Source organism: Pelodiscus sinensis, chromosome 14, assembly GCF_049634645.1.
Source record: "Pelodiscus sinensis isolate JC-2024 chromosome 14, ASM4963464v1, whole genome shotgun sequence".
NCBI classification, from domain to species: Eukaryota; Metazoa; Chordata; order Testudines; family Trionychidae; genus Pelodiscus; species Pelodiscus sinensis.
In genome coordinates this window covers 34,415,977-34,428,547 of record NC_134724.1, presented here as the reverse complement: position 1 = coordinate 34,428,547, position 12,571 = coordinate 34,415,977, and the positions used below count along the sequence as shown (strand labels likewise).

General features: G+C 49.8%; 1 protein-coding gene across 1 annotated transcript in view; it reads right to left on the bottom strand.

Annotated features, from left to right (window-relative positions):
* Positions 1–1,836, bottom strand: part of PTPN9 (protein tyrosine phosphatase non-receptor type 9) — a 61,241-nt gene extending 59,405 nt beyond the window's left edge. The window contains exon 1 of the mRNA XM_075897389.1: positions 983–1,836. Within this exon, the coding sequence (XP_075753504.1) occupies positions 983–1,015 (33 nt within the window). The 5' untranslated portion in view covers positions 1,016–1,836. The remainder of the gene's footprint in view (positions 1–982) is intronic.
* Positions 1,837–12,571: the final 10,735 nt, after the last annotated feature.

The window sequence follows — 12,571 nt, the reverse complement described above, 5'->3', positions numbered from 1 at the left end:
GTCCCCTGAGCACAAGCTGCTCTCCGAGATCTCTCGGGAGCTGATGGGGACAGGAGGCAGAGCCTGCTGATGAGCAGCAGGCCCAGGAGCAGCTAGGGTCACGCAGACTGGGGGGCGGGGGGGACTGTTTTCGCCCGCCCGCCTCGCTCCCTAGATCATTTCGGGAAGGAACACGGGGGACTTCACTGCACAATCTTCAGTGTCACGTCACCGCCCCACTCGGAAAAATAAAAAGGGCCGCGATGACTGGGGGGGGGGGGCAAAGGGGCGCAGATGTGAGACCTCAGGAACACCCCAGGCCTGCCCCCCCGCCGGGCTCGAGACTGAGGCCCCCACATGTGGTTGGGGGTTGAAACCTCCTATGGCAGCTCCTGCCGGGGAGGAAGGGGGGCTAGCCCCCCATGTCCCTTGCACGCTCCGTGCTCCGCGGGGCGTCCCGCCTGTTTCTGCCTCAGGCCCCGGGGCGGCGGCTGACACCGGAACAAGGGAGGTGATTCCCCCCAGCTGTTCGTTCGGGGCGGGGCTGCGCCCCCTGCGGGGAGCCCGATGGGGCGGGCGCGCGGGGGGGGTCCCTATGGGGCCCAGCCGGAGACTAGGCCGCAGCGCCCCCAGCCCATCTCCTGCCCGCTCCGCATCGAGGTGACCCCCCATTTCTCCGGGATAATGGCCCAGCGCCGCGGCGGCCCCCCCGGAAAGGAGAAGAGGCCAGGCTCTAGGGGGTCCCCCAATGGCCCTTCCCAATCGGAGGGGCCGGGAGCGCCCCCAGTTCAAGGCGGGGGGCAGAATAAGGGGGAAGATCACGAAAATGGGGGGCAGGGGGCCCCGATCCAGCCCTTCCTCCCAAAGCCCCCTCTGCACTGAGCCCCCGGAGGAAGCACCGGGGGTGGGTGGCAGTGTGAGGCGCCCCCCTTCCTGCCTGGGCCCCAGTTCAGACCGGCCAGCCCCTCGGTGGGGCGCCCGGGGGAGGGGGGCCCGGCGTTACCTGCTCCTCCTCCGGGCTCAGCTCTGCGGCCATCCTGCTGCCGCAGCTCCTCCCGCCTGCACACTGCTCCGGAGGCGGCTGCTTCGCTTCTGCGGAGTTTTTAAACCGGGGCTTCCAACCATCGACCAGCCTGAGTCAGCCCCGCAAGCCGGCCCCTGCCCCGCTCCTCCTGCCCACACCCCGCCGGGGCAGCGGCCTCCCGCGCCGCCCGGGGCCCCGCACACGCCCCGCTCAACTGGGGACGCGGCTTCCGAGCGCCCGGCGAGCGCCCATTAGCCGCCCTCGCAGCCGAGCGACACGCTTGGAGGGGGCAAGGCGGCCGAGCGATCCCTGCCCCCGCAGGCCGGGTGTGACTTGGAAGTTCAGTTTTGTCCCCTCTGAACCGGCCCCGATTCTTCTGGCTCCTTCGCAAACTCCGGGCTCCCTCCGGTCCCCCTCGCGGCTTTCTGCAGGCTACAGAAAATCGCACGCCCAAGAAGGGGGGGAAACACCCCGCTGTCCTGGAAGTTTCATCCCCCCCAGATCGGCTCGCAATCTCTCCCGGCTATGGCTTCAGCCGCCTCCGTTTTTCTTCTCTGCCTTTGCAAGATCCCCCTGCCCTTGCTTCCTGCACAGAGTTCGCCTGAGACCATCAAATCCCTGGCTTCAGCTGTATTTTCCTTTTAGAGAATGAAACTCCTTCCTGCAGCCTCCATCTCTCGCCTGTCTGCCTCGCAGCCCTTATTCCTCAAAAGCAGCGGAGAGGAAGGAAGGAAAGACACCCCGCCCCCCCTCCTCTCATGGCCAATGCTGCTTCCCCTGCTGAGCCAGCCAGAGCCCCCAGCAACTCCATTCAGAAACTGAATCTCATTCACAACAGCAGAGGACAGCCAGGGAGAGGGCTCTCACCCAGGGAGGGAGAGAGTTCTGCATAAGCCGAGGGGGGGGGGGGGGGGGGGAGGCTGAAAGAGGCATTCGTCCAAAGGAAGGAGAGAGAAACAGGAAACTATCCAGGGCAAGGGAGACAGAGGCAGGGCAGCAAACAAGGGAAAGAAAGAGGAATCTAGACAAGGGAGGGACAGCCACATCCAACAGAAAATATTGAGTCATCCCGGTTTAAGAGAATATTAGAGTCATCCTGCTGTTCTGTACCTGCAAACAGGCCCTTAGATCCCGAATTCCCGTAATTCAGTGGAGGCGTGAATCCTTTCCACACCTCCAAGTCTACCCAGAACATTATGGCTAGATAAAAACCTAGCATGGTTGCCCCCCACCTTTGTTCTTGTATGTGTTGTCACGTGCCTGGCGCACTGTGGGCACAGCTGTTTGCAAGAGCTAGCCCATGCATTCTAAGGCCACGAACACAGTCAGGGCCCTTGCAGGTCAATGGCAGCAAGATCTTCCTGAGGGGATCCAGTGGCAGGACTGGGACCCTGATAACAAGCAAAGATGGGCAGGAGGGGACTGTAACAGGATGCTTCAGTGATGAGCGCACGATAAGAATTTATAGTGAAGAGAACAAAAGACAAGTGTGCCTGGGGGGTACATTTGGCACCTCTTACCATTACAGACGCTTTCTTCAAGTAACCCCGGGGAGCAGAGGCGACTGGCGTAGGGCTGACAGGTCTCCTTGCCCTTCTCTGCCCAAGTCTTTTTTAATAAAGATATTCCCACTCTTGTTACTCCTGTGCAACTCTGTCTCAGCATTAGCCACTGCCGACAGACAGGATACTGGGCTACAAGGACCTTTGGTCTGACCCTGTATGGCCGTTCTTATGCGGGTTAAACAACAGTCCAGTAGCCACTGGTATTTTAAGTACCTTTTTGACTAAGCCAGAGCAAGTCTATGTGACAGGGTGGTTAAAATGGTAGCAGCTGCTGGAACCTTATCTACACTAGAGCACCCACCTTTCCTGCCACCCCAGGAGCTGAACAGATGTGTAAAAGTGCCTTTTGAGGAGGAGAGAATGGAAGGTCATGTCGTGAGAAACTAAAGAACTGCTGATCAGGAAAAATTCATGCAGGGCCCAAAGAGCTGGCTCATTTGATCTCAACTTCAGATCCCTGCTTTGTGGCTGTTTCCTGTAATCCGATCTAGATTTAACTAAAGTTTTAAAAGTAAAACTCCCTTTCTGTTTTCCTCATGTCCAAATTCTCCTCCAAAACGTACTGTCTTCTTTTTTCGAATGCCTTGCTGTGCACTCCAATACATTCCCATAGAGATAGGATTAGGGCAGATGACAGCAGTTCAAGATTTGACATGGCCCAGAGTCTGAGATCTGTGTCACATCCCTGCGAGATCACCCCGCCCCAGAGAGCTTCCACTATATTCAACTGCTATCAACTCCCACTCTGGTGTCTGGTCATTATGGAGACAATACTAATAGATAAACTATCTTATCCTTAAAAAGTATTGTGCTTATAAGAGCTTAGCTTTAGTTCTTTCCCATTGTTTACATTTATCTCTTCCCCTTTTCTATCACCCATGGTCCATTATCTTTACTTACTTTGTAAACTCTTTGGAGGCAGGGACCATCTTTTTGTTCTGTTTGTACAGCACCTAGCACAATGGAGTCTAATCCATGACTAAGGCTCCTGTGAGCTCTGACTGTACCAGTAAATAACACCTGCCTTGGGTGTTCAACTTCACAGAGCAGGGGCCTTGTCTTCTAAGTGTACAGTGCCTTGCCTACCGGTAGCCCTTAATTCATACTGTATACTACACTGATCTCTCCGGCACTAGAGATGCACCTGGCCAATTCCCTGACAGACCAGGATCCATAAAAGCTGTGGTCAGAGTTCAAACCATCCCCCTCACTGGAGCATGTTCTGATGGGAAGTGGTCACTGTTGTTATATATGAAATAAAAAGAAAAATTTACCTATTTGATTTCTATTTGATGGAGAGAAGCAAAGATCCACCTGGCTGGTTCACTTACACTGTGCTGCCGCACGGCTATGCACAAACAATATTCATCTCTAGAACGAGAGCGAGATGATGGATTCCCTTGGAGCGGAACCAGATCAGTAGTGAACTAGCTCAGCAACTGCAATTTTTTCCGTACCATTTCACCACGTCAGCCAGACAAGTTTCAGGTGCCATTTCCAGGGAAAGGATGGGTGCTCACCACCACTCCCCCGTATCCATGAACTAGTTCTACTTCCACCTCTACCAGTGGCATTTCAAAGTCTGGGTGGGCGGTTCCACTGACACAGCTGAACAGCAGCTGCTGCTAGTGGGGAGTGGAGCAACCTGGTGCTCCAGGGTTTTTAAAAAATGCTCCCAGGGCTTTGATCCAGAGCTCTTCAGGCCACAGGTGCTGCACACTGCCTCTGGGAGCATGTTTGGTTACTGCAGCAGGGCCTGCTGGTTCAGAAAGCTGGATCCCAACCAGTCTCAGTGGCGGGGGGAGGAGGGGAACATTTTGTTCTGCTGACAAGGGCTGCCCTGGCAACTTGCCTGCAACTGGAGAGTTTGTATTTAACTTGCAAGAAAATGGAGCAGAGTGCAGCTATCTCTATCTTTTCCATGGAGGCTGAAAATCCAGCTGGCTTATGGGGCTTTGAGGTGGGCTGTGAGCATAGGCCATATCTCCACACTAAAGGTGACCACACCTCTAGAAACCACCGGCCACGTTTGAGCTACTTTGTTCTATTGGGGGTTAGCAGTGAGTCCTTACAAGCTATCCCTATGCCCCCACCTATATGCTTGTACTGCCTCAGCAGGCTCCTGGCAGAGATTTACATGTCACTTGTGCATACAAGGAGCTGCAGGAGGGTGGTGTGCGCCCCAGGATCAGCATCGCCCCTAAAACTCTGAGCTATGGAACCAGAATGCTTTGCAGCCAGCCACTTTTGCTTAACAATTTCTCTCCCACCCCTTTCATTTTCTGCTCAGATTTATTCCTGGAGTCTGCTAATATTTTAAAGCAGAATCATGCAGCTGTATCTGCAAGAGATCCTTTACAATATAGAATGAAAGCTTCAGTTTCCCCCTGCTAGTAGAGGAAAAAGCCCCTTTCTTCCTACTGTATTTGACTCCCCTCTTTGCTGGACAGCCTTGGAAAGCTCTGTGAAGGAAGTATACAGACAGAAACCAGAGCGGCAGCTTTCCCTGAAGCAAGAGGCCAAGGATGCTTAGGCTTAGATTTGGATTCCTGGAGGATTAATTAAATTAGTGCTTTATTGCATCTGAAAAGTGCCCTGATTAGGGGCCCAGGCTTCCAAGGGGAATCCTGCATCAATTTCCTCCAAGCAGTTTAATTTTGACTTCAAAATCTGAGATTTGCAGAGCGCTACAGCAATATTTGTCATTTTACAAGATGAACCTGTCACTGGTTTAGGTCTTACAACACTTACTCCCTAACATACCATCTCCATCCCTCACTGAGCATAACTGTCAATATAACATAATAAAGAGTTCAAACCTGTGGGGAAGTGGGATATGGGGAAGAAACACGGAGGAAGGAGCAACAAAGGAGGACCCCTGATTCAAATGGAGAAGGTAGGGCAATCAACTGGTTATCTAAGGTGTATCTAAGGGTATCTACATGAATAGGAAACAGACAGAAAGAATTAGAAGCCCTGGCCCAGTCAAAGAACTGTGATTTGACTGGAATAATGGAGACTTGGTGGGATGACTCACATGACTGGAGCACCGCCATGGAAGGGTATAAACTGTTCAGGAAGAACAGGCGGGGGAGAAAAGGAGGAGGGGTTGCACTGTATGTAAGAGAGCAGTATGATTGCTCAGAGCTCCAGTAGATAGAGGAAGAAAAGCCTGAGAGTCTATGGGTTAAGTTTAGAGACAGAAGCAACAGGGGTGATGTTGTGGTAGGTGTCTGCTATATTCCACCGGATCAGGTGGATGAGGTAGACAAGGCTTTCTTCAGACAACTGAGAGAAGCTTCCAGATCACAGGCCCTGGTTCTCCTGGGGGACTTTAATCACCCTGACATCTGTTGGGAGACCAATACAGCAAGACACAGACAATCCAGGAAGTTTTGGGAGAATGCTGGGGATAACTTCCTGGTACAAGTGCTGAAGAAACTGACCAGGGGCCATGCGCAGCTTGACCTGCTGCTCACAAACAGGGAGGAACTAGTAGGGGAAGTAGATGTGGGTTGCAATCTGGGCAGCAGTGATCATGAGATGGTCTATTTCAGGATCCTGACCAAAGGAAGAAAGGAGAACAACAAAATATACACCCTGGATTTTAGAAGAGCAGAATTTGACTCCCTCAGAGAACTGATGGGCAGGATCCCCTGGGATGCTAACATGAAGGGGAAAGGAGTCCAGGAGAACTGGCTTATTAAAGGCACAGGAAGAAACCATCCGGATGCTCAATAAGAAAAGCAAATAAGGTAGGAGACCAGATTGGCTTACCAGGGAAATGCTTGGCGAGCTTAAACACAAAAAGGAAGCTTATAAAAAATGGAAACTTGGACAAGATGACTAGGGAGGAATATAAACATATTGCTCAAGAATGCAGGGGAGTTATCAGGAAGGCGAAAGCAATTGGAATTGCAGTTAGCGCTAGCAAGGGACGTGAAGGGTAACAAGAAAAGTTTCTACAGGCATGTTAGCAATAAGAGGGTGATCAGAGAGGGTGTCAGACCCTTACTGGATGAGGGAGGTAACCTAGTGACAGATGATGTGGAAAAAGCTGAAATACTCAATGCTTTATTTACCTCTCTCTCAGCTACCGCCTGAAGCTTCACAGACAAGGTCTGCTCCCAGACTACTGCACTAGGCAATGCAATACGGGAAGGAGGTGGGCAGCCCTCGGTGGAGAAAGAACAGGTTAAGAACTATTTAGAAAAGTGAGACATACACAAATCCGTGGGTCCGGATTTAATGCATCCAAGGGTACGGAGGGAGTTGGCAAATGTAATTGCAGAGCCTTTGGCCATTATCTTTGAAAACTCATGGAGATCGGAGGAGGTCCCGGATGATTGGAACAAGGCAAATGTACTGCCCATCTTTAAAAAAGGGAGAAAGGATAATCCAGGAAACTACAGACCAGTCAGCCTTACTTCAGTCCCTGGAAAAATCATGGAGGGAGGGGATTCTCAAGGAATCTATTTTGAAGCACTTGAAAGAGGGGAATGTGATCAGGAATAGTCAGCATGGCTTCACCAAGGGCAAGTCATGCCTGACCAATCTGATTAGCTTCTATGATGAGGTAACTGGCTCTGTGGGTAGGGGAAAGTCAGTGGATGTGATCTTTCTTGACTTTAGCAAAGTTTTGATATGGTCTCCCATAATATTCTTGCTAGCAAGTTAAGGGAGTATGGCTTGGATAAATGGACTGCAAGGTGGACAGAAAGCTGACTAGACTGTCAGGCCCAGCGGGTAGTGATCAACAGCTTGATGTCTGGCCAGCGGTCCTTTTCAAGTGGAGCACCGCAAGGATTAGTTCTAGGGCCAGTTTTGTTCAACATCTTTATTAATGACCTGGATGAGGGGATGGATTGCACCCTCAGCAAGTTTGCGGATGACGCTAAGCTAAGGAGAGAGGTAGACACGCTGAAAGGTAGGGATAGGGGTCCAGAGTGACCTAGACCAATTGGAGGATTGGGCCAAAAGAATTCTGATGAGGTTGAACAAGGACAAGTGTAGAGTCCTGCACTTGGGATGGAAGAATCCCAAGCATTGGTACAGGCTGGGGCCCGACTGGCTAAGTAGCTGTTCTGCAGAAAAGGACCTGGGGATTACAGTGGATGACAACTTGGATATGAGTCAACAGTGTGCCCTTGTAGCCAACAAGGCTAATGACATATTAGGGTGCATTAGGAGGAGCATTATCAGCAGATCCAGAGAAGTGATTATTTCTCTTTATTCAGTATTGGTGAGGCCACGTCTGGAGTATTGCATCTAATTTTGGGGCCCCCACTATAGAAAGGGTGTGGATGCATTGAAGAGGGTCCAGTGGAGGGCAACCAAAATGATTAGGGGGCTGGAGCATATGACCTCCGAGTTGAGGCTGAAGGATTTGGGCTTGTTTAGTCAGCAGAAGAGAAGAGTGAGGGGGGATCTGATAGCAGCCTTCGACTTCCTGAAGGGGGGTTCCAAAGAGGATGGAGAGAGACTGTTCTCTGTGGTGACGGATGGCAGAACCAGGAGCAATGGGCTCAAGTTGCAGGAGGTCTAGGTTGAACATTAGGAAAAAGTAATTCCCTAGGAGGGTGATGAAGCACTGGAATGGGTTTCCTAGGGAGGGGGTGGAATCTCTATCCCTAGAGGATAAGTTTCAGCTTGACAGAGCCCTGGCTGGGATGATTTAGTTTGGGTTTTTCTGCTTTGGGCAGGGGGCTGGACTCGATGACTCCTGAAGTCTCTTCCAGCCCTAGGAGTCTATGAAGCTTTTTCACACACTAAAAATAAACAGTATTTTGAAGAAATCTGCAGCATATTCAAGCTGCATGTTAATAACCAAATTCATTCACACATCCATGGTGTGATTTCCTTGGTCTGTGAATGAAGGGGGACAGTAGAATCATAGAATACTAGGACTGGAAGGGACCTCGAGAGGTCATCGAGTCCAGTCCCCTGGACCAAATACTGTCTAGACCATCCCTGATAGACATTTATCTAACCTACTCTTAAATATCTCCAGAGATGGAGATTCCACAACCTCTCTGGGCAATTTATTCCAGTGTCTGATCACCCTGACAGTTAGGAACTTTTTCCTAATGTCCAACCTAAACCTCTCTTGCTACAGGTTAAGCCCATTGCTTCTTGTTCTATCCTCAGAGGCCAAGATGAACAAGTTTTCTCCCTCCTCCTTGTGACACCCTTTTAGATACCTGAAAACTACTATCATGCCCCCCCTCAGTCTTCTCTTTTCTAAACTAAACAAACCCAATTCCTTCAGCCTTCCCTCATATGTCATGTTCTCTAGACCTTTCATAATTTTCGTTGCTCTTCTCTGGACCCTCTCCAATTTTTCCACCTTTCTTGCAATGCGGTGCCCAGAACTGGACATAATACTCCAACTGAGGCCTAATCAGCGCAGAGTAGAGCGGAAGAATGACTTCTCGTGTCTCGCTCACGACACACCTGTCAGTGATCTCCAACCTTTTTATACCCAAGATCACTTTTTAAGTTTCAGAGCAGGCGAAGATCTACCGCCCCACCCCTTCCCTGAAGCCCCGCCCCCTCTAGTCTCCTGTCCATCACTTGCTATTCCCAGCCCTTATACACTCTGTTAAACAGTTTATTTTTAAATTATGCAATATATAAAATTAAAATCACACGTTTATAGTTATGAAATAAATGGTCTGTTTTTAATTCATGCTATTTAAATGTCAAATGAAGCATTTACAATTATACATTTTGTTCTCTATTTTGTAAATCTAAAATCAAGTATTGATAATTATATATTTTTTCTTCCAATAACAAAGTCTCAGTGTGACACCTATGACTGAACAGTATCTGCCAGTGTCTTGAAGTCTGGGTGTGACGGGGCATCCCCTCCCCGCACGATGCCTCCCACTGAGCAGGCGCTGCTCGTCGCCAACGGGGGAGCAGTCCGGCTGTGCGCGGCATGCTCCGGGGCCGTGCCGGGGAGAGCGGAGCCGGCTGACGCGTGGGCGGCAGTCAGGGAGCGCCGGGGTAGCGCGGAAAGGTCCCGCCCTCCCCTGAACGTCCGGTGCGCTGAGGATCGGCGGGAGGACATCGGCCCCGCCCCCTTCTGACAGGTGACGTGCAAGGGCGGCGGGGCATTTTAAAACGCCACTGCCATAGTTGGGAGAGGGGAGAAGAAGAGAAGGAAGGGGGAGAGCCCAGGAAGAGGAGCTCCCCGCAGAGACGGCCGAGCCGGGAGGGCCGTTGAGGGACAGGGGGGATTGCGGCACGCTATTCCGCCAGCCAGAGGTGAGCCCACTGGCAGTCTGGCCACGAAAGGGAAGGTGAGCCTCCCCGCGGCAGGACACCGGGGTGGGGTAAAGGAAGCAGCCCAGGGCAGAACCCTCGCAGGTTGGTGGGCTGACGCATTACAGCAGGAAGCCCCATCAGCTGGCCGGGCAGCCGGGTCGGAGGGAAGAGAAGTGGCTGCCCGGCCAGCTGGCCATGGCGCTCAGCCAGGGTGCACCAAGCTCCATGTGGGCAGGTGCAGAGAAGAAGCTGCCGATCAGCTGGAGCGCGGGGTATCCTCTTTCAGCTGAAAGCCACAGTCAGCTTGCTGGGATGTTTCAGCCCTCCCGACCTCCCAGCTCCCACCATTCCTCACAGCTACTCACCTGTGTTGTTGCTCGGTGAGTAGCTGCTCCTCAAAAGAGGCAATCTAATGTAAATGTACTGTGCAGGGGCGCAGTTCAGAGAGGGCTCAAGAGCTACTCTTAGAGCCCCTGAGATCTACCGTTAGATCGCGATCTACTGGTTGGTGACCACGGTGTTAATGCATCCGAGAATCACGTTTGCTTTCTTTTCAACAGCATCACACTGCTGACTCATATTCAACTTGTGGTCCACTATAACCCCTAGATCTCTTTCTGCTGTTCTCCTTCCCAGACCATTGCTTCCCATTCTGTATGTGTGAAACTGATTGTTCCTTCCTAAGTGGAGTACTTTTCATTTGTCTTTATTAAACTTCATCCTATTTATCTCAGACCATTTCTCCAATTTGTCCAGGTCATTTTGAATTATGACCCTATCCTCCAGATTAGTCGCAACCCCTCCCAGGTTGGTATCATCTGCAAACTTAATAAGCGTACTTTCTATACCAATATCTAAATCGTCGATGAAGATATTGAACAGAGCCGGTCCCAAAACAGACCCCTGCGGAACCCCACTTGTTATGCCTTTCCAGCAGGATTGTGAACCATTAATAACTACTCTCTGAGTATGGTTATCCAGCCAGTTATGCACCCACCTTATAGTAGCCCCATCTAAGTTGTATTGCCTAGTTTATTGATAAGAGTATCATGTGAGACCGTATCAAACGCCTTACTAAAGTCTAGGTATACCACATCCACCACTTCTCCCTTATCCACAAGACTCGTTATCCTATTAAAGAAAGCTATCAGATTGGTGTGACATGATTTGTTCTTTACAAATCCATGCTGGCTGTTCCCTATCACCTTGCCACTTTCCAAGTGTTTACAGATGATTTCCTTAATTACTTGCTCCATTATCTTCCCTGGCACAGAAGTTAAACTAACTGGTCTGTAGTTTCCTGGATTGTTCTTATTTCCCTTTTTATAGATGGGCACTATATTTGCTCTTTTCCAGTCCTCTGGAATCTCTCCTGTCTCCCATGATTTTCCAAAGATGATAGCTAGAGGCTCAGATACCTCCTCTATCAGCTCCTTGAGTATTCTACGATGCATTTCATCAGGCCCTGGTGACTTGCAGGCATCTAACTTTTCTAGGTGATTTATAACTTGTTCTTTTTTTATTTTACCTTCTAAAATTACCCCCTTCCCACTAGCATTCACTATGTCAGTCATTCCTTCAGACTTCTCAGTAAAGACCGAAACAAAGAAGTCATTAAGCATCTCTGCCATTTCCAAGTTTCCTGTTACTGTTTCTCCCTCTTCACTGACCAGTGGGCCTACCCTTTCCTTGGTCTTCCTCTTGCTTCTAATGTATTTATAAAACATCTTCTTGTTTCCCTTTATTCCCGTAGCTGGTTTGAGCTCATTCTGTGCCTTTGCCTTTCTAATCTTGCCCCTTCATTCCTGTGCTTTTGCCTATATTCATCCTTTGTAATTTGTCCTACTTTCCATTTTTATATGACTCCTTTTTTATTTATAGATCATTCAAGATCTTGTGGTTAAGCCAAGGTGGTCTTTTGCCATATTTTCTATCTTTCTGACACATCAGAATAGCTTGCTTTTGGGCCCTTAACAATGTCCCTTTGAAAAACTGCCAACTCTCCTCAGTTGTTTTTCCTCTCAGTCTCGATTCCCATGGGACCTTACCTATCAGCTCTCTGAGTTTACCAAAATCCGCCTTCCCGAAATCCATTGTCTCTATTTTGCTGTTCTCCCTTCTACCCTTCCTTAGAATTGTGAACTCTATGAGTTCATGATCACTTTCACCCAACCTGCCTTCCACTTTCAAATTCTCAACCAGTTCCTCCTTATTTGTTAGGATCAAATCTAGAACAGCTTTCTCCCTGATAGCTTTTTCAACCTTCTGAAATAAAAAGTTGTCTCCAATGCAGTCCAAGAACTTATTGGATAGTCTGTGCCCCGCAGTGTTATTTTCCCAACATATATCTGGATAGTTCAAGTCCCCCATCTCCACCAAATCCTGAGCTCTGGATGATTTTGTTAGTTGTTTAAAAAAAGCCTTATCCGTTTCTTCCACCTGGGTAGGTGGCCTGTAGTAGACTCCTAGCATGACATCGCCTTTGTTTTTAATCCCTTTTATTTTAACCCAGAGACTCTCAACATTTCCGTCTCCTATACTCACCTCCACCTCACTCCAAGTGTGTTCATTTTTAATGTATAAGGCAACACCTCCTCTCTTTTTTCCCTGTCTATTCTTCTTGAGCAAGCTTCTATACAAACATTCTGTACCCTTCTATACAAACATTCCAATCACGTGTATTATCCCACCAAGTTTCTGTGAAGCCAACAATGTCATAATTGTACTTATTTAT